This window comes from Urtica dioica, chromosome 9 (assembly GCF_054948205.1).
Source record: "Urtica dioica subsp. dioica isolate 48M chromosome 9, U.dioica_male_clone48M_v1_H2, whole genome shotgun sequence".
Classification (NCBI taxonomy): domain Eukaryota; kingdom Viridiplantae; phylum Streptophyta; class Magnoliopsida; order Rosales; family Urticaceae; genus Urtica; species Urtica dioica.
In genome coordinates, this window is record NC_142764.1 from 25,716,912 (window position 1) to 25,739,712 (window position 22,801).

The 22,801-nt window shown below is 31.5% G+C and overlaps 2 protein-coding genes and 1 non-coding gene across 8 annotated transcripts; all 3 read left to right on the forward strand.

Moving 5' to 3' along the window:
* Positions 1-7,058: 7,058 nt before the first annotated feature.
* GA2OX8 (gibberellin 2-oxidase 8) lies at positions 7,059-13,790 on the forward strand. 6 transcript variants are annotated; one of them, XM_089625989.1, is made up of 5 exons: positions 7,059-7,186; positions 8,394-8,485; positions 10,266-10,727; positions 12,639-12,960; positions 13,326-13,790. In XM_089625989.1, the coding sequence occupies exons 1-5, from the start codon at positions 7,088-7,090 to the stop codon at positions 13,554-13,556; spliced, it is 1,206 nt and encodes a 401-aa protein (XP_089482115.1). In that variant the 5' UTR covers positions 7,059-7,087; the 3' UTR covers positions 13,557-13,790. The 6 variants fall into 6 exon arrangements, with proteins under 6 accessions (XP_089482115.1, XP_089482116.1, XP_089482118.1 ...); XM_089625990.1 differs by lacking the exon at positions 7,059-7,186 and adding an exon at positions 7,281-7,379; XM_089625992.1 differs by lacking the exon at positions 7,059-7,186 and adding an exon at positions 7,437-7,987 and having other exon boundaries at positions 8,391-8,485.
* On the forward strand, positions 12,502-12,575 carry TRNAV-CAC (transfer RNA valine (anticodon CAC)). Its single transcript has one exon. It is a non-coding gene; the product is annotated as a tRNA-Val (tRNA).
* A 3,418-nt stretch (positions 13,791-17,208) lies between the features above and the next one.
* On the forward strand, positions 17,209-20,492 carry LOC149386223 (Chaperone DnaJ-domain superfamily protein). The gene is made up of 10 exons (XM_089627407.1): positions 17,209-17,429; positions 17,523-17,585; positions 17,670-17,736; positions 17,855-17,914; positions 18,309-18,359; positions 18,454-18,534; positions 18,666-18,778; positions 18,920-19,037; positions 19,631-19,757; positions 20,081-20,492. The coding sequence occupies exons 1-10, from the start codon at positions 17,308-17,310 to the stop codon at positions 20,182-20,184; spliced, it is 906 nt and encodes a 301-aa protein (XP_089483533.1). The 5' UTR covers positions 17,209-17,307; the 3' UTR covers positions 20,185-20,492.
* The last annotated feature ends 2,309 nt before the right edge of the window (positions 20,493-22,801 follow it).

Below are 22,801 nucleotides of genomic sequence, written 5' to 3' on the forward strand. Positions count from 1 at the left end.
CACTTTCTGAATTCACCGCTCTATTTTTACTCTTTGTAATGATGATCTCATGGAAACGTTTCATCCCCGACCTCGCAAGTCGTTTTCATTTTATATGTAAGGTGGTTAGGTCTTTTTGGGTTGATATATATACATATATATATATATATATATATATATATATATAATTCATTGGAGTTTATTTTTCTTGCCCATGATCATTGAGCTTCAAGAACTTGTCAGTAGTTTAAGTTATAATATCTATTACACGGAAGGAAATCTAGTTAATTACTAAATCATGATTAATACGCCTATAAAAATATGACCGAAAGTATGCTCATTATTACACAAGGAAAATATTAATGCTTTTATAGCTATTAATTAGGCTATATATCTTAAAAGTGTTGAAGCAACTTCTGATATATATATATATATATATATATATATATATACATATATATAATTATAATTCATTGGAATTTAATTTTCTTGCCCATGATCATTGAGCTTCAAGAACTTGTCAGTAGTTTAAGTTATAATATCTATTATACGGAAGGAAATCTAGTTAATTACTAAATCATGATTAATACGCCTATAAAAATATGACCGAAAGTATGCTCATTATTACACAAGGAAAATATTAATGCTTTTATAGTTATTAATTAGGCTATACATCTTAAAAGTGTTGAAGCAACTTCTGATTATGTACTTCTTGAAGATAAGATAAGATATGAGAATTTTAGACCGTTCTCTTTTTCTTATACAATATTGATATTTAAAGTCATTATCAAGTTCTAACTCTTAAAAAAATATCAAATGCAAAACAAGGGGAAAATGTCAGTAAACAAGTGGGTGGTGCATGGTAATATCTTGAAGCAAGAGAATGATATTTTTATATGAACCTTTTAATGACTCGTACACACAACTTGGGTGTAGATACTTATGCTAATCGTTGCAAACAAAAAAAAAATTTAGATATTTTGCAAGAGAATTTGATGACTATAAACAATTGGTAGAATTCAATAGATTTATATTTTGTTTTCCGGGTTTATTATCTACTTTATAACATTCGACTTTTTTACAACCATAAAAAAAAATTATAGCAATTTATTCAAGTATGACGTATGATCATAATAATTTAAAAAAATTAGGTGCTAGCTAGAAAAATCAGATATATTCTACAGAAGTTGAGCCATAATGTTGACATCTTTACAGATATATAAAGGATAACTAGCCTATACATAATATATGCATTGAGATATAGCTCATTTTTCGTTAATTTCTTGTAAATAGCCAAGTTAACTTATTAACAGATTAATAAAATACTTATTTAATCCAACCAAACATGTAAAAAAGGTAGTTAATAGGCTGTCACGTATGCAAGTTGGCTATTTACAAATATTTACCAAAAGTTACCTAATTTACAATTCATATAGTTTAGGTGGCTTACGTAACCAATTTTTTGTTATATTATATATATATATATATATCTTATAGTATCTCCTTCTAAAATTGATATTCAGTAGAGACAAAAAAAAAAAAAAAAAAAAAGAGCTTAGCCAGTGCTCCAACAATCGCACATGATCTTTGGCATTGGACTATGCATGGCAATCAATGCCCCAAATTGTCCACTATTCTCCACGTTTTACTCATTTAATTATTATATTTGAATCTGATATACCAAAAGAAGAAGAAAAGAAGGGCTACAATACCAAAAACAATTTGCTAAACTATCATAATTATGTCGCGATCCTCCTCCGAAAACGATCTCGAACAGTGGCGAGTCCCAACGGTTGCGCTGATCCAACCGCTCGAACCTCGACGCGAGGTCTTCACGTATTTACTGTGAAAGTTAATCGGATTAACTGTCGCGATCCTCCTCCGATAACGATCTCGAACAACGGCGAGTCTCAGCGATTGCGCTGATCCAGCTGCTCGAACCTCGATGCGAGATCTTCGAAGACGCGATCGTCGTACTTGATTTTCCGGCGCCGGTCCTCTCCCAATGATCCAAACCTTCTTCGTCGGAGCGATGTGGAACGAAAACCGGTGGAGTAGCAGATAGGAAGCGCCGGTCAATACCAAAGAACTACACCGCCGAATTCGGTGACGCCGAAGGAATGCAAGTACGGTGGCGGACGGTTGTTATCGACGAGCATTCAATTTGAGTATTTTGTTTCGGGTTTTGAAATGGTGAAAATGGGTTTGAGGTATAGTAGGTATATTAAAATGTTATCCGTCGAAATTGACTATTTTTTAAAATAACTTAATAGTTGAGTTACAATTTTAAAATAAAAGTCTAATTTAAGGTAGATAGTTAGTTCAAAAAAAAAAAAAAAAAAAATTCCCCACATACATTTTAAGCTTCGGTCATATCTTTTGGCTGCAACTTGTCAAAGATTTTTTAATCACATACATTTCTCAACATTATCATTATTGGCCAAAATTAAATTCCCCGGGTAGATTATTGAATACGCAATATGTAATTTTACTTATGTGCCATATAGCTTTTTACGGAGACAACATAGACAACATATCGTGATAAAAAAAAATAAAAAAAGTTGATTCTCCACACACATTATAAAATTACAAATAGATTTTTATATTCATAATATTTAAAATTGAAAACATATACATCTTTTATTATTCACCTTCTCATTCCTCACTCTCCTCTTATTTTTTTTGTCTATCATCTAAATCTAAATGACTGTCTTGTCGTCTTTTCCTTGTGTTTAAAAGTCTAAAATCACATTCAAAAGACCGTTTTCGACCAAATTAATTTGGTTTAAACTTAAAAGTTGAAAAGCTCATCGACATTGATCACTGTCATCATGAATAATGGATCTTATTTCATTCATTTCTCTTAGAGCTTCACATAAAACAATTTGTTAATAAGGAATCACTGGTACGCATCGTGCGATGTCAAATATGTCGAAGCGAGGTCAACATTGTCCCGTGACAATACTGATAGTGACAATATTAAGTACACTAATGTGACGTGATGTGTCTTCAAATCATGGATTTAAATGTCGCCGAAATTCCCCGATTTTCGCTGGCGGTGTCGTTTTCGCTGGAAAAACGACAGACGAACTCATAAAAGTCGTTTTTCCATGTTATGTCGTTCGATTTTTGCCGAAAATGACACACCGGTTGTCCATATTATGTCATTTTCGGATTGAAGCTATAAACTCAAATTTTGTAAAAAAAAAAATGGTGGTGAAAAAAAAAAAAAAAAAAGATGAAAGAAGAGAGAGACAAGGGAGAGAGGAGAGAGAGAGAGTCTTTTACTTTATTTTATTCTTTTTTTATGTTTAAAACTCATAACTAAATAATGGAATAAAGCCAATGGTTAAATATTCACAGCTATTAACCTATTTGAGCTTTTCAAGATATCTCTTTCCGCAAAACACATCTCTTTCCTTTGGATATATAGAATAAATTAACCAATATGTTTAAAAAGAGTACATGTACTTTTATTTTATTTTATTCTTTTTTAATTTATTTTTGTGTGAATATTCAATATTGTGAGAGGGTAACATTGGAAGTTGGAACCATGACATTGAAAATTGTCATGACTCATATCAATAGAAGATTATATACACATATACATCAATACAAAATTATATAAAAATAATTTAAATGGAAATTTCAATATGAAAGTGTATATATATACTAGAAAAAGAAACATAAATACTATTACATATAAGTCTATATAATAGATATTATTATAGCTTATAATTTAAATATCATGTAAATTCCAAAGTTAAAAATTAAAAGATGTATATATGTATGTATTTATATATTTTATTATATTGTGTAACATTATTTCCGTTCGGTTTTCCATCGGTGTGTCGATTTTCCATGGAAAACGGCATTTAAAAACGGCATATCAGATGCTTTTTTCCACATTTTTTCCGTTCGGTTTTCCGTCAGCATGACGATTTTCCATAAATCAAGAGGCTCGAAACGGCGTCGAAAACGGCATTTCAAACCTTGCTTCAAATTGCATAATGTCGACCTAATAAATAAAAATATCAATATAGAGTTATAGACTGTTATTTTAAAATATCTAAAATTAAAGTTTTGGCTAATTTTCAAACCAAAATATTAAAATATCAATAAGGCATTAAAAGATAAGTTTTTCATCTCTCTCTGCCTTGATGGATTACGATGACCTTCGACAAAAACGTGCAAAATTAATTTTTTAAATTTAGTTTTCTCATTTTTAACTCTATCCATGATGAAAGTTATTGGAAGTCATCGGAATTGAAGGCAACAATGACTCTTTCGGCAATAACGACTATAAATGAGTTGTAGTGGCCCTAATTTCAATTAATATGACTTCCAATGATATTCAAAATCCATTGGAAGTCATCATAATTAATCGAAAATAAGAGCAACAACAACTCTTTTTCTAGTCGATTATTTCGACGACTTCCAATTATTTTTTACTAATTCTAATGACTTCAATATTTTTTTCAATGATATAGAGTTAAAAATGAAAAAAAAAATTAATTTTTTTAATTAATTACGTGCGTGTTCTTTGGGGATCATCAGAAATCATCGGAAATTGTAAAAAATCTTCTGAAGATTGAGAACCAAGAGAGTTAGAGAGATGGAGAAGTGAAAAAAAAGTGTTCGGGTGGATATTTTTGAAAAAATGTGACAAAAATCTAGTTTCAGATAGCGTGCACATGGCAAGTCCATTCTTGTTATTTTGTTACTTAGTCTACAAAATGAAATTTCGCAAATTATATATCAAACAAAAGCCTCTCAAATGCTTTCTTGTATTGTCAAGTCCCTCTAGTTGGCTTACTTTTTTAAGATATTTTTCTGGCTATGTAGGATGCTTTCATAGCTTGTTCAAAGACTTCGAGCAAATACTATAGAGTTTATGATCTTAACACTACGAAGAGAGCTAGTGCTATTGACCAAATCATCTTGCTTTTCTTCTCTTGATCGATGCGGCACACCTATTTCACTACTACAAAATGTTTTTTTATAGGAGAGATTTCATTTCTTTTCTTCTTATTTTCTTGGTTCCAAACAGACCCTAAAGGTAAATGAGTTGCTCTTTTTGAACCGTCAAAGGTGAAATATAGAAAAGAAAAAAAAAAATCATAGAATAGTTCCATCCAAACTTATGGGAGCAGGTTTTGAAACTTCCTGGTTGTTTAAGAGTTTGTAATGGTATCTTAGTTTGAATAGGAGCCGAGGATGACAACTTATATATCAAACGGAACATATTGATATTTGGGCACTCTAACAAACTAGCTATTTTGGAACGTTAGATTTCAATCTAGCCAATGTTTTAAAACTTTTAACTAATTAGCCATGACATGTTAACCTATTACCTAAATGCCCGTAATTGTTTATTTTCATAAATTAAAAAAAGAAAATAATCAAAATCACATAAATTAAGTAACTACTTCCATAAAATAGAGACAATTAATTATTTCTAAAAATTCAAAAAAAAAATTTGTTACACTTCAATTTTCCTTTCATTGGAAAAAAATCAGAATTGTTACTGCACTAGAAATCTGAAACGCAATCATTTTATTAACAAAAATTAACGAAAATTTAATGACGATTCGATATTAAAATCATGAGGTCGTTATTATTGGCCCGTTTACGCTCAGAAATCACTACTGATTTACGAAATTTCGACGTCACGTCGTGTTCCAGTACTGTCAAAGAGAGAAATAACAATTTTTGGAGAGAGAGAGAGAGATAGCGATTTTCGTGGAGAGAGACCAATAAATTCGAATTTCAATCAGTTATTAACATCCTACTAATTAGGAAATTGATTTTTTTTAATTTCGAAAATAAATATAATTACCTAATTAATAGGGGTAAATTAGGTATAGAATAGTTGATTTTATTTGCCACATCAGCCTAAAAGCTATTTTTTAGAAAGATTAAAACGTTGACCAACATAAAATCACAACGTTTCAAGTGGATTAGTTGGTAATAAAACTCTCTATATATTATTAACAATTTCTTCTAGTTCGAATAACACAATTTGAAAATATATATGGAGAGATATATGACCGTGATAAATTGTTTCTATGGCGGCTTAAAGTTGATTGTTTAATTTCCACTCGTCGGGTGCTTCCTATTCTTGCCGGGGAGAAGACGAGTAGCAATGTAGCTAGAGAAAGTGTTTTCGTTAGAGATGGAGCAGATATTGGGTGACTATACTCGTTTAGAGATGTTAAGCAAACTCCTGACGTTCAATAAGATTTTTTCAATATAAACTTGATAAAACCAACTTTGAAAACCATATAGGTGTGGAAATATTAGGAAAATACTAATTTTACCCATGATAAACGTCAAAAATACCCATATGAGACTAATTTGGCTGAGTTTCACATTGATTTCTAGGTCTTCACTATCTATTTCAACTTGTTTTCAACATAATAACAGGTAAGTTTCACTATACCTCTGTAGATTTTTTTTTTTTTTTTTTAACAATTTCATGTTAATTTTTTTTGGGGGGAAAACAGGGTTTGTTAGTAAAAATATTTATTTCAAGCTTTCTGTAGTTTCGAACAATTTGTATGTATTACGAACAAAAACAGGATTTTCAAGTTTATTATGTAATTTTTTTTTTTAAAATTTACAAATTTTTTAATTTTCAAACTTTATTTGGATTTTTGAGGGGTTTTTTTTTTTTTTTTTTTTGTAATTTCCAAAAAATAAAGATTCAAAAATTACCAAAACCGGTTGAAATGCATAGGACATGGTTCGAAAACTTCAAAACTCATAAATAAATATTAAAAAAAACTTATGAAATTACGAAGCTGATGAAATAAAATAAAAATAAAAATAAAAATAAAAACATAAACTCAAGGTCACGAATATCCTATTTTGATACTCTATGATCTTTTGTTAAGCATTGCACATGCGCTGGCTATATATGGTAATAACTTCAAAAGAATATCTTATGTTTCCTTCTTTTTTTTTCATTTTCGTTTCCATCCTTTTGTAAAGAAAAAAGTTAAATACTAATTTTACTATTAGATGGTGCTTGAAAAACAAAATATTGACTTGTGTACGTGTAAACTTAAATGTAAAAACATGCATGTGACTCTCAGCTCTGCCACGTATGTGCCGACATGACTCGGGGGCTACAATTATACGGTTGGGGACCAGCACCAATCATGTCTCCTGTTTCTCCGATTTCATGTTTGATGCAGAGAGAAAGGTACTATACATAGATCGTGGGATATTTACATATACATACGTACAGATATGACTTATATAAATGTTTACCGATAATAATATTAACAATAATACTCTGAGCAAGTTATACTAATAAAAAGACCAGGCTTCAACTGGTTCACATTGAACCAAGTCCACGCTTTCAATTTGCGCCACACCAAGGCTTCTTCTTCTAGGTAACTTGGGTTTTCTTTTTCTTCTCTATCACCCAAGTATTCCATTTTAGATTCCTTTCTCTCTCTTTATGTGTACCCAAATGCTTGCAAATTGTTCTTCCTCTGTTTATGTCATTCCTAAAAAAAATATCTGTAAGTAAAAGATAAGGGACCCAATTCTTCCCTTGGTACTAATTATTGTCCCAAAAACTATATTTTTTCTCTGATATATCCATGGAACGCGTGTTCTACTCGTAATCATAAGCTCTCGTTCATCTCACTCAATATTAGTTAGAACAATTATTAGCTCATGATTCAGACTAGTACATATTTAATTATATATATATGCATATATCATCAACATTTGATTCTTTTTTATGTGGAGATTATTCTTTTCGTAAAAAAAAAAAATCTAGACTCCAATCCTAAACGGGACAGTGCATGTGATTTTCATCTGTCTCTCGCCCAAAGCATAAACCCCACAACTAGTATATACATACATATATATATATATCTGTATATATATTCATCAAATTAGTACTTAAAAATATCTATAAAAGAAAGCCCATTTCTTTCAATTTTCACATGTGAAACGAAGTTCTTAGCACTGACTTCTACTTCTTTTTTTGGTAAGTTGATTACTGTATTTCTTCCAACCTTTTATTCATTCTCAATATTCTTGGATATTTTTGTGGCTTTTCGTTGTTCTATAACTATTTTCAGTCTGTCACTATTTTCAGTATTATATGAATACTTAAGTGTGTTTTTTCCATCTTAGAACATAGAGATCTTTTATTAAGTACCAATATTGGGATTTCCATGCAAATACTCATTTCCTTTGTCGCTGTCTTTGAACTTTGATTTGCCAGAAAGTATCAAATCGGAACAGTCGCAATATTGCTAGCGATTATATAGAATCAAATAATATAAAAGTTCTACGAAACCGCCATAACTATCGAGTAGCCGGAAAATGTTAAACTAAACATCACCATTTTATTTATCTAGTGATTATATCTTTTGGCCAATTTTTAGCAGATAATTGTAAGTTTTGGAGCTCTAAAGTGGATCGTTGAATTGCAGTACTCTTTTGAGGTTAGACATCGGACCCTTAAGCTCCTACAAATCAGGTAATTATAATTATATATATAGTTAATTAATATGCATAAGAAGGTTTAAACATGTACACACGTGAAATGTTTTCTGAGATTTAACCTTTTAAGTTAATAACTGGTATACTTCGTTTGGTTTAATCAGCATATTATATCCTATTGATAACTTACTGCGTTTTCTTGTTCTATATATAATTATATATATGTTCCTATGAGTGTTTACTTCTACTGTTACTACGCACACACACACACACACATATATATATATATATGGCTCGTTTTATACATTTAACTACCCCTTAAAATGTTTAGGTAGTGTTGTAGCCAATATATGAAAGTTTTTTTTTTTTTTTTTTTTTACAAAATAGCCATAATTGCTAATATGGCATTATCATCAGATATTGTCTATTTTAATTCTAATTAATCCTAGCGGTGTAATATAGCCAACGTCTGATAATTATAAAAAAAATCGCTAAATCTGATTTTCTTAATATTAAACAGCAAGCATGCAGTCTCCAAAATCTGTACAATCATGATATTTTGAGGAGGTTCTACTACGCAACTTATTTAGATCCGCTATATTAAAATTTAAGTGTAATTATCTAATATTATATGAGAGTTAGACATATATTATATTTTTAATATTTAAATAGTGGACCAGGGGCGGACCCGTAAATATCTCATGTAAATATAGTAATTTCCTGAATGTCTTAATTTTTTTTTAAAACTGCGTAACTATCTAAATTGTTCTTATTTCAAATAATTATGCTTATAATTTTAATGAAAATAAACTTACTAATAAAATTTAAAAAAAAAACTGTAAAATTTTAAAATATAAGTCTAATAAAAGTATATCCTCATCAAGATAAACTATAAAATAATGCGCTATTTTGCTAGATTAGGTAATCTCAAAAAGATTTTTTAATTGTACCAGCTCGAGTAATTTCCACAATTTTAGATGTGTAAATTTTTTTTACATGTTAGTAGTTAGTTGGTCAACAAGATGTGGGTCGTTTTGTTTTTCTTCTTCTTTTTTTGTTTTTGTTTTTTTGTTTTTTTTGTTTTACCGTTTTCGTTCAGCAATTTTTTTTTTTTATTCAGGTACTTAATTTTTCTCCTGAATTTTTTTTATTTCTTCTTATTGCGTGCATTTGTGTGAGATCTCAGAATCAATTTTCATAGAATTATTTTTGTTTCTTCTTTACTTCAATACATTTTTTGTAATTTAACTTTTTCTTGATGATCAAATTTAGATATCTTATATAAGTTATATATAATCGGCCACTCTTAACATCAAATTCTTGGTTCCGCTTCTGAGTAGACCATAATTTAAATTGAAGGTAACAATTGATTTCAAATAGTTTCTTTCATATACATATATATATATATATATATATATATATAGATCAAATACAGTTAATAAAGTTTCGTGGGAAAGATAAATAATCGCCGAGGACCAAAATATTTTTGAAAACCATAGTAATGATACACTTTTGACCAAGCAAAAACAAAAACAACTAGAGAGAAAATAAATAAATAAATAAACATAGATGTGATCACCCATTACATATAAAATTAACCTTGTCCACAAACACCTAGAAAAACGCGGAGAAATCCATATATATACGACGAAGGAGAAAATATAAATGAAACAAGAAATATAACAACTAACTATAATTTTGGTCTTTTATTTTTTTAATCCTCATCTTTGTCCTTGTCTCCCAACATTCAAAGTGCTCATCTAGCTCTTTCTAGACTCTCCTTCGTATCATTGAGCATTCTTTTACGTCTCTTTCAGCAACAGTGCAGCTAATTACGTATACAACAAAATAATGGAATCAGACCCACCATTGAACAGTGCCTACAAGACTCTCCACAACAAAAGTACCGCCAATGGAAACTCGGCCGAACCGATCGTGGTCGAAGAGTGTGATCTTCCGGTGATCGATCTAGGGCTTTTGAGTCTCGGCGAGGCCGAGAGAGACGAGTGCAAGGCTCAAATAGCGAGGGCTTCGCGGGAGTGGGGTTTTTTTCAAGTGGTCAATCATGGGATCTCTTTGGAGTTGACCCAGAAAATGAGGTCCGAGCAAGAGAAGGCCTTCAAGCAACCCTTAGAAGAAAAACAGCAAATATTCTCTCCCGGAAGTTACCGTTGGGGAGCTCCCACAGCCACTTGCTTGAAACAGCTGTCTTGGACCGAGGCGTTTCATGTCCCTCTCAATACCATCTCCCACTCAAATTCCATTAAAAACACCTTGAGGTAAGTAAAAACCTAAATATATTTACGTTTATATCTTAAAAAGGGTTTAATATATATATATATATATATATATATATATATATATATATATATATAAGGTCTTTTAATTATATAGATCATTTGACTTATAGCGTTTTGTATAATAACCAATTTTTTGTAAATTTTTTGTAAATAAGCACCTTAACTTATTTATGGTACTAAAAAAGATAGAAAAAAACTTAAAATATGCGGAAATGTTTTTGGATATTTTTTATCTTTTTTAGTGTCGTAAATAAGTTTAGGTAACTATTTAAAATTTTTTTTTTCTTTCAAAAGATCGATTATCTAGTAATTTTTAAAATTTCGGTGGTTTATTTGAATAATTTTTTGTATTTTTTACTCCAATTACTTGGGGGCCGTTTGGTTATGTTTTCTGTTCCCGTTTTCTGTTTTCTGATTCTAAATTCTAGAAAACAGTTTTAGAAAAACTGTTTGGTTATGAATTTAGAAAACAGATTTAGAATCATGTTTCTGTTTTCTTTGAAATTTGTTTAGAAAACAGAAAACAATGAAAAGTTGTTTTCTATTTTATCTCTATACAATTGAATGGAAAACATAACCAAACAACATTTAAAATATTCTGAAACGTAATTCTAAATCTGTTTTTTAAATTTAAAAATTAGAATCAGAAAACAGAATTTAAAAACAGAAAACGAGTTTAGAAAACTAAACCAAACGGCCCCTTGTTGTTTTTTAGTTGTTTTCTAGAAGATGATTTTGTCTTGTTTTAGACTTTGGAGCCAAAATTGAGACGTTTTACGTCCATTTTTATCATTCCAATTATAAGATAGAAGTGGGACCCATTCCATGTGAGACATGGACGGTCGCTGACCGCCGTTTAATATATATGTGTTCCGAATATAATTAGCAAAAACGTCACGAGTCACATCTTAAAAGTTTTGTCAAGGTGATGATTACCCTCTTTCTATTTATGGTTAAAAGAAGTCATATATGATGTTCTTTTTTTTAATTATATAATCTTCAGGGATTTCTATATCAGTAGTCGCTGGAAATGACACTTGGAAAGCGAAGTTTATGATTGGAGGGTCCTAGTTGTGGACCCATAATATTTGTGAATGCATGCATATGGACACAAACGCGTTATATGGAATTATTAATGTTATTAGTATTATTATTGAATTAGATGACACATGGATATTATTCATTGCGAGGACGAAACCTAGAACCTCGAATGGACTTTCTTTTTTTAATTGTGAAAAAAAAATGGACTCTCTTTTTTTAATTGTGAAAATAAAAATGGAATCTCTTTTCGCTTTTCAAAAAAAAAAAAAAAAAAATATATATATATATATATATATATATATATATATATATATTTAAAACAAAATCCGTGGTAAAAAATTTTATGTTGAGTACATGTTATGTCTACGACAAAAAGAGTGGGGTACATATAAACATCATGTAAATTTAGTGTTATTGGGCATAAAAATAAATAAAAATTGGTAAAATAAGTCATGTTTAATTTATAATAATGTATATATTTGCTTGCGCACGTTGAATATTTAACCAACAAAATTTTATATAGCAATCAAATGCTGTGGACATATGTAGTTTACACCATTCATTTATTGCCAACAGTACTATCTAACGTAAGAAATGCCTGTTATAATTAGATTTTAGCCATACAGTCTGGTAATAATAGATAGTTTAAAATTAAGTCACACATATACCTTTTTATTGTTTTATAGATAAACAAGGCCAGATTAGCAAAAGCGTCTGGGTGGTGTAGTTGGTTATCACGTTAGTCTCACACACTAAAGGTCCCCAGTTCGAACCTGGGCTCAGACACTTACAATGTGTTTGTTTTACTCATTTTTTGCTAAAAAAATCTAACAATTTTCTTTGTTCCAGCTCAACAATAGAGGATTTCGCCGTGACGGCCTCGAGCTTAGCCCTAAAACTAGCGGAAATCCTTGCCGAGGAGTTGGGCCACGGGTCGGGCTACTTTCGGGAGAGTTGCGTGGCGAGCACGTGTTACCTCAGAATGAACCGTTACCCGCTGTGTCCGAAACCCTCGGAAGTGTACGGCCTCATGCCTCACACCGACAGCAACTTCCTCACAATCCTCGTCCAATACAACGTCGGAGGCCTCCAATTGGTCAACCACGGAACGTGGTTCGCCGTCAAACCCAACCCCAACGCTCTCATCGTCAACATCGGGGATTTGTTTCAGGTGCGCTCATTGATGTTGATTCTAATATTTCATTTGTTTTTTTTATTTAAGCAAACTTTTTTTTTTCTTTTTTTGCGGTGACTCGAATCTTTCTTCTCATTTGGAAGAGGTCAAAGGCGGAGCTGCTTTGGGTGCAGGGACTCAAATGCCTCTCTCGATATGTTTAAAAATTATAATTTTTACCCTAAATTTGGTCCCCTGATTTTTTTTTTTTCAAATTTCCCCTCCCTCCTTGGAATTTTTAGCTCCGCCGGTGTAGGCAGTATGGGAATGTTTTACAAATTGAGCTAGCCCTTCATGGCGTATTTCATTTGTTTTCGCGACATGTTTGTGATGAGTTCTGTTTTATTTTATTTTTTATATAGGCTTGGAGTAATGATGTGTACAAGAGTGTTGAGCACCGAGTCGTCGCGAATCCGAAAGTCGAACGATTCTCGACGGCGTATTTCTTGTGCCCGTCGTTCGACACTGTGGTAGAGAGTTGTTCAGAGCCTTCAGTCTATAGGAAGTTCAGCTTTAGGGAGTTTCGCCAACAGGTGCAAGAGGACGTCACCAACTTAGGATTCAAAGTAGGACTTTCTAGGTTTCTGTTATAATCTGAAATCTTATTTAATTTTTGGTCCATATATTAAAAAAAAAAAAGGTTATGTATGTCATAATTAGGAAAGTTATGAGCGCTGAAAAACAAAAATCTTGAGTGCTGAAGTATATATGGGTTAGGTGATCATATATCTTGATTATTACACCTTGTTTCTAATGTCAATTTTTTCGAGTATATTCTTGGTTGGAAGAAAGTACTTTACATTTAGTTTTATTCAAAGTGAACTTTTGATATACTGAGTCAACTACGTTTCTCATCTTTTGAGTAAAAGTTGTCCCCTTAGAATGGTCCAAATTTTTAAGAAAGTCGGACTCGTAAAAATAATAAAAATAGGCGGGATTTAGCAACTTGTATATGGTGGTTTCTATAATTGTTTCATATATAAAATATCAACGCGTGATAATGATATTAATAGTGCTAGTTGATGAGGTTACCTTACCTATATAGTTAATGGACCGCTATAGTATGACTTGGTGATCAGATTGGATATCCAATAGAATTTATAGAGGAGCCGTGAAAAACAAGTAGTTTATGTTGAACTTTTATCCCTTGTTATTTCATTAGGATTTTTATCGAGTTGAAATTTCTTAATTATTTTGAGAGGCTGTTTACAGCCCAATGCTCAAAGGCGTCGAACAAACAAGCCATCCATGCGAGTGTGGACGAGGCTCTTAATCACTCATGGAAGGCAAGTTCGGTGGCAACAGTGTCGCAAGAGACCATGTCTCGAGGGTTATCTCACAACACGAGTGTCAACTTATTGAGGGTCAAGCTAGCACACTAAGAAAATTGACTTTTAGAAGCCAATTACAAAAAATTGACTTATCTACTAATTACTAAAATACCCTAAAAAATCCCAAGTCCTTATAATAACCTCTCATGTGTTACATTTAATAAATATTCCGAGTAAAATATAATTACAAAACACATTTAGTAACAATTATCTACTTAAGCAAAAAAAATAAAAAATAATTAGTCTTGAAACTTAAAGAAAGAGATTTGTAACTCACAAAGCATGTTCAAACATAACAATTTCATTTTGTCACACAAGCGATTTTTTTGTCTTCCTCAATTTAACCATCTGTTGCAATGTCATAATGAGAATTTAAACGCATATTTTTTTTTTTGCTTATTTATTTCCATTTTGTAGGGAGATAGTTATTTTTTAATTAATATCAGCTGATTTTTTTAAAATAATTAATTATATTATGCAAAGGATTGACACGGAGGGTGACGCCCCGTCGACATTGGTGCTACTACAGTGGCGACTGCCGGATGTTGATATGAGGTGTGAAGCAACGAATGTTAATTTAAGTTAATTCTAAGAAATTTAAGTTTATTTATGTTAATTTATAAAATTACTAGTCTATGTTTTCTTCATATTATTTTTCTTGTTTTCTTTTCTACTTGTTCGTGTATCTAGAGTTTTTTTTTTCCACAGTAAAACAATGGAGTTAAACATTTTTATTTTTTGTTTGTTTGTTGTATTAAATTGTGTTAATTAATAAAAAAAAAAGTCTGTTAATTTATGTTAATGTACAAAAATTACCGTTGAATTTGAAAGCCTTTGATTAGTCTTTTAGTCGATATTCTTCTTCTTTGTTTTTTTTTATTCCTTCAAGTTTTTGTATTGAATAGGATCGATTGACGTTTTTATTTTCTTTTTCAAATTGTGTAATCCATTATGATATGTTTAATGATTTTCTCATTAATAGTGTTATTAGTTATAGTCATTTTTTTTTATCACGTATATCTTGGGCAGGATTTATGGTGAGGAGTAAAAAAAAGTCCCGATATGATAAGTAATAAATTGGGGTGGCTAATAAACAAAAATTAGATAAACTGTGGCTACATTGCAATTTTAAGTTTAGAAATGGTCAGATCACTACGTTGCCTTAAAAGAAATTGTAATTTTTTGCTTAAAATAATAAAGATATTGACATCAGATAATCAGATAACGATCCTCAATTAAATTATAACTTGGAAATGGGGTGGACGTGGATATTCTCACCCGCCGATAAGTGGATTCCGCGGCTTCGATTGACCCTCCGCCTTTGCCAAATGTTATGCGAGTGTGTGAGCTCAAGACCAATACGGGAGAGTGGGATGATGGGCTTTATACGAGCTATGTTTAGCGAAGCCGATGCTAAGGCTTCATTGGGATTCCTTGTTCCCGGCTGGACTAGTGTGAAGCTACGCTTCCGCTATGGTGGGTCTATAAAGGTTGACTTCCTACTCGCAAGGTTTTGGCTCGTTGAGGGATTTCGGTCGAGCCTTGGTGCCTGATTTGCACTACCAAACCCGAGACGATATTGGCCATGTTCTCTGGGGCCACGCCTTTGCTAGATCAGTATGGAAATTGGCAGGATTCGGGGCTCTCTTGGGAGAGAGGTCACGCTAGACACAAACCCGCGAAGCTTTGTCGCTACGACTATAACCTCTCTCAAAGTACATGAAGCCTTGTTTTTGGCTGCACTGATTTGGCATATGTGGAACAATAGAATTAGAAATGATGTGGCTATTGATACAACGCCGGGCTTCGCTGGCCACAGAGCTTGGAACCATCGTCAATGACATTTTATCTTTAACAAATTCTTTTGAATTGTTAGTTTTTCTTCGTATTCCTAAGTCCTGTAACTCTATTGCTCATTTCTAGGGAAAAAAAATGATATTGTTTCCAAGAGTCTTCTTCAACATGGCTGGGGCATGTACCATTTAATAACAATTATAAATAAGAATAAGAGTTTCATCATCATTTGTTTTTTAACAAAAAAAAAAAAACAAATTCAAGTTTGTGTGAAATGAAACACACACCCCCAAATGCTCCAACAAACGTCAATTGTTTTTTTTTTTTTTAACAAACAACAAATTAGTACTTCATTACCATCATTAGTATTTAACAAACAAACAAACAAAATCAATTGACAAACAAAAATACAAAACCAATGCAAAAAATAAAAATAAAAATACAATACAAAATTCAAAACAATTTTAAGAATCCTACCAAATTAAAATATCAATGCAAGTACAGAACATGAAGAAAAAAAAAGCATTCTGTTAAATATTAAAAACAATTGCTACAAATTTGTTTTTGAACAAAAAAACTATAAAAAAAAGGAAATGAAAAATCGTCATACTCTTTACACTATTTCATGTATTTATTTCAAAGAGAAATCGCTACACTTTTTTTTGCTGTACCACAATATTGTGAGACTTAATTGCTCTGTTAACAAAGAAAGTCATATCTAAAATAATTGTCAAAATAGTTGGCATTCAATTATGGAAACAACGTAGATAAAAGAATTCAAATCTGACTAAAAGTATTAAAAAAACGAATTATATAATAGAAGGAGAAAAGAGTAAATTATTTTAATAAAAATTGCCTAATTAGTTAAGAATGGCTAATTATTTAAAAATAGGTAAACTTTGGCTATTTCTTAATTATAATAGTTTTAAGTGGCTTAATTTATATAATTTCTCATAAATAAATCCTGTCATATGTCATTTACTATAAAATCACGAGTTTTAAGCTATTTTTATCATAAATTTAACATGCTAGAAATTAGAATTTAATCGTAGAGTAGAGTCTAAAATGACAAATAGCTCATTTTGTATCGATTCTCACGAGATATAAGTAAAAGTAACTAGATTTATAAATCAATATTCAACAAGACAATACCGCAAAACTGGAAAACTGGTAACATTTGGGTCAAACTCGCTCGCTCGTACACGACTCAGCGAACCAAATGGCACCACAACCGGCTTCGATCCGGTGGTACGCCGTCGTATTGGCTCTGGCGTGTTCCCTTCTCATCTCACCGTCGACGGCCATCTACTGTGACGAAGACGATTGTTACGATCTCCTGGGGTGGGTCATCTGATCTCAAACTCGCACTACCTTACCAAATTACCCCTACGTTTTCTTCTTATTTACCTCCTTCTTCTCATCTTCCATTTCTAGGGTTTCGCAGAGTGCCAATGCTTCGGAAATCAAGAAATCATACTATAAGCTCTCGTTGAAACAGTGAGTTCATCTTTGTTTCTATTGAATAGAAATTCTGGTTTTCATATCTGCAAAAGATTGACGGTTCATTGTGTTTATATTCAGCCATCCAGATAAGAACCCGGATCCAGAATCTAAAAAGCTGTTCGTAAAAGTTGCTAACGCTTACGAGGTAATTTGTTGATCAAAGTCAAATAGTTTGATTGTTTTGATGGTTTGAGAAGCAAAACAAAAAAATCAGTGAAGTTTAACTTGAATTTTATTAATATCTTTAATATGTCGGAATACAGATTTTGAAGGATGAGGAAACTAGAGCACAATATGATTATGCAATCGCACATCCCGAAGAGGTAAATGAAAGAGATTTTGTGTTCTCTGATCGAAGTTTTCATGTCTTTGCACTAACCATATGCTATTTTTCTTGGCATTGGTTTGAAATTATTACAATGCATATTGCTATGGAAGAGAGCTTTGATCTTTTGGGCAGCTATAGGTTCTTGTAGAGTTCTGCTAGTTTTGGCTCTTTTAATGTAATCTTTGATAGGGCCGGTTGACTTATTTTATCTTAGAAATTTCAATGAATTGTAGGGCTGTAATTAATTTTGTATCTGTTTATTATTTTTGTCAAAGAATGACCCATTTATTATTTATGTGCTTCCGTTTCTGTGAATGATGTTAATAGAGTTTCAATTATTGAAGAAATCTGGTTACTGAGAACCAAATTCTTTTTTTTTTCCCTGGTAGGTGTTTTACAACACAGCTAGATACTACCGAGCATATTACGGTTACAAGACGGTATATGATCTTTTTTTATTATTAAATAAAAAAGTTTCAATCTTAATTATCGTGTACAAAGCTTATAAAGAAGGTAATTTGTTTTCCTTTCCAGGATCCACGTGCTGTCCTTATTGGCCTTCTATTGGTTCTTTCGGGGTTTCAGTACCTGAACCAGTGGACAAGGTATAATGAGGTACTGTGTAATTAGTTGATATCCAATTCAAACCGGGAATGTATGGTATAGAAGAATATATGATACAGAGATGTTGCAGAGGCTTCGCAATTTTTTATTCTCACTCCCAATGCTATTTCTGGTCTTGATAGGCTATAGCCATGGTAAAAAAGACACCCGCTTTCAAGAATAAACTCCGAGCTTTGGAGCTCGAGCGCAACGGGGGAATGACAAATAAGAAGAAGAGTAACAAGCAGATGGATAAGTAATTACTTTTTCTTTTCTTCGTATTAACATTATTCAAATAGCATTGTTATGATTTCTTTCAAGTCATGGGTGGTTATTACATATTTCATTCTCCGGTAGTTGCGATCGAACTGAGGTGAGCTGTGTTTATGTGGTGCAGGCAAAAGGAGGAAGAGCTAAGCAAAGAACTTGAACTTGACATAAAGGGTGCCGAGAAACCCTCATGCTGGGAACTTCTTGGGGTCCGCTTTTTACTCCTGCCTTACACCATCGCCAAGGTTCGAAGTTTTTTTTTCTTTTCATTACAAATTCAGGAAATTTCTGCAGATTTCTAGTCAATGCCATGTTCTGTAGCAATTGCTGCGATTAATTTTTCCCCACCCATCAGCAATAGCGCAATAAAGAATAATACATTGCTTTCAATTGTTAATTATTATATCCCTGGTTTTTCACTTCTGATTTTAAAATGAGAATTAAACTTGATTTAGCAAATATTAAATACTCATTTTTCAAAAATAGTCACGGTATTGTTCAGTTTTGGGTGGTGGGGTTAGATTTTCCATTATATATATATATATATATATATATATATATATATATTTATATTTTCACATGGCTATATAGAGTCCGGACAATATTGGCCTATGTATGTAAGTTGCCAAACGCTAAGCCATCGATTTACCATCAGCAACTACTATTAAGGATATACTTGACAAAATACAGTCTTTGCAGTAGTTTTTATCTTAAGCAAAGTTAGAACCAATGATTTAATAAGCATAGCAAATCCGAATTTAGCTCAATATTTGTCCTGTTGCTTTGTGAGCTGTAATTGTCATAAGTCTCACAAGTTCTTTGCTCTTGATTAATATAGCTGTTACTATGGCATGGACATTGGTTCTGGAGATACAACATGAAAAAAGCTCCATATACTTGGGACGATGCGTCTTACCTGACACGACAAGCCCTTCGAGTGCCTCATCATGCTTGGGATGGTATTGGTTAGTACTTTACTATTCTTTTTTATTTTATTTTATTTAATACAACAAAACAAAAGGTTTAGGGTAGAACGCTAAGATAAGTTGTTATGCATTAAGACTGTGTTAGACCCAGAGGAGTAAATTAGTAATTTATTATTTAATTTTGTATTAGTATAAATAAGTCATTAAAACTACTGTTTGTTTTTCTTAAAGATCATACTCTTTGACATAAGGATCATCTGATAGCTTATGGCTGAGACACTCGCGTTTAGGCCAAATTTAAAGATCAAGGGATCGTTGCGTACTTTTGTTTCCCCTGAATTAATAATTCTGCAATTTTTCAGATGAATTAACAAAGGAAGATCTACTTCAGAGACGCTTATGGGAAAAATCCAACTTAGAGAGCTACTATGCAGAGATGAGGAAAGATTCAAAGCGCAGAAGATAGCAAATTTTGTTTTCTTGCTATCCTTGGTCCTTTCAGAGTATTTGAAACACATCATCAAGTCAAACTAATACAGATAGAGTTTACCAAAATCATACGAGATTGGTTATTTTTGAAGCCTTTGCTTATTTTACGAAAGAATTAAAGCTCCTTCACTTGCTTTAAGTTGTCAAATTGTATTTCTATTTGAGCCTCGAATCTTGAAGTGCCAGGATAAGGGCGAGGATTGTTTACTGAATTTGGGACGACATGGCTAAAAATACTCTATAAATTATACACAAATGTTTATGAGATTTTTCAATGAGGTTTTGTATGTGCTTGATAGATTTTTTTAGCCTATAGAGAAATGAAGACTTGTAAGCTCTGAGGATGTGTTTTGGTCGATGACCAATCCCTTAAATACTTGAGAATAATAGAGTGCGTTTGTGTTTAACCCTCGTTAGCTCAACATGCGGACAAGCTAGATTACAATATTTTGCTTCACTACTTGATGACGAAGACAACATAGGTTACAAAAAGAGTTTTTTAATTTTTTTTTTTAAACAATGTTTTGGTATAATTATAAAAACAATCCAAACGCACCCATTTTTTAATGATGATTTTTCATTCTTTGTAACTCATTTATTCATTTAAGGGGGGATGTTTACTATTGATCTAACCTCTCATGTCAAGACGTCTATCATTTTAAATATGTCAAGTATTTTTAAGAACAAATTAGTGTAAACATCTTTTAATTAAAACGAGCCTAAATATCTTGCGAGTTGCCTTGAAATTTTATTATTCATCAATAAATATGTTAGATAAGATAATAAAAGAATAAATTATATCAAATAGTTATTATAACCTAGCAATTTATATATTAATGATTCAACTCAATTTATGTTTGTGTCTTACATGATATTGCGCATATTTCATATCTTGGGACAATAATTTTAGTTACTATATTGTTGTGCAAAAATTTTAACCTAAACGATTTAAAGCGATCATATGTTAAATTCTCCAATAATAAAATGATGAAACATATTATAAATTAGTAACAAACACATTTATAATTATAAAATGTCATAAGTTTTATACTGCATATATTTATAGTGTAGAGTTTTTCTATCATAAACACTTAGATCAAATTAGCAACGGGTTTAACAAAATATTCACAATTTTAAGTTTAGCTTATATATAAATGCATCTAAGCATGAAAAATTAGAAAAAAAAAAAAAACATAACCATTCTAAACAAATGGATTAAGATATAGGTAACGTTCTAAGTTTTCTTTAACAAAATAATGCTATTGTTTGATGTCTTTTTTTTATATATAGAAAATTAGCAAAAAAAAAAAAAAAAAAAAAGCTTTCAAGCAAAATAGTATAATTATATTAGTAAAGTATAAAACATTGATACTATACATAAAGTATTAACAATTTGCTTTATTTTAATTATTCTTTTTCTTTTCTATCAACTCGTCTTTTTTCATTTTATATGGTTAATTCATTTCTTATTTTTTTTTTCTATTACATATTCTTTTAGATTGTAAATAAAAATTTTACACTTTATATAAATTATTTACACTTAGTATTTTTGGAACTTATTAATTCTCGACTATTTTATTAATTTTAAACAAATTATTGCGATTACAGTTGCTAGTTTCTAGTTATTATTTAGCTAAAATGATCATATTATATATAAACACGAATAAACCTTAAATTTGACGAAGCAACCTAAAAAAAAATTATGTTACATATAATTTATATAGCAGACTATCTGAGCGATATATTTTATATGAACATCTAATATATTTTCATTACTATTAATAAATTATTTGTTGTTGCATTCGTACATTATGATTATATATGCATAGAAAAATTATTTTATTATAATCAAGTATGTTCTTAATTAAAAAGTTTGTGAATGATTACTATCATATTTGTCATTTTAAGCTTTCTGAATCATAGATATGCGTGCCACCAAAAAAAAAAATTAAGCTCAACAGTAGAGAAATCTTCTAGAGATAGCGGCGGATCCAGAACTTGGAAAGGGGGGGGGGTCAAAATTCAATTTAGGCTGGAAAAAAAAAAAAAAAAATTAAGCCTGAATTTTTTTGTCCGGGGGGCCCAGGCCACTTGACCCCACCACCTGGGTCCGTCCCTGGATATACATACAACATTTTTAATACAAAATATACATCAAATATTGTTAAAGATAAACACACTATAAAAAATGGCTATCAAATAGTGTGAAGAGCGGATACCGTTTTACCATGGCCTCTTCCGGAAGGACCTCCTCCTCTAACCCGGGGACGACCGCTACGTGGTGGAAGAATCTTTGGAAACTCCCAATTCCGCCTAAAATCAAAGTTTTTGGGTGGAGGATTCGTAAATGATGGATTCCGGTGAAGTTGACTCTCTTCCATAAGAAAATTATTCATGACAACCGTTGCCCCTTATGTCTTGGAGGTCCGGAGACGGTTTTCCACGTTATATGGGGCTGTCGGTGGGCGCGCAAAGTGTGGGAGCTCTCGAGCTTCAAAGACGTGGTCAACGAGTTTCGTGGGGATGATATCACTTCTCTCTTCATCAACATCATGGAATCAGTCGAGGTTAGTAACTTGGATTTTTTTTGTTAT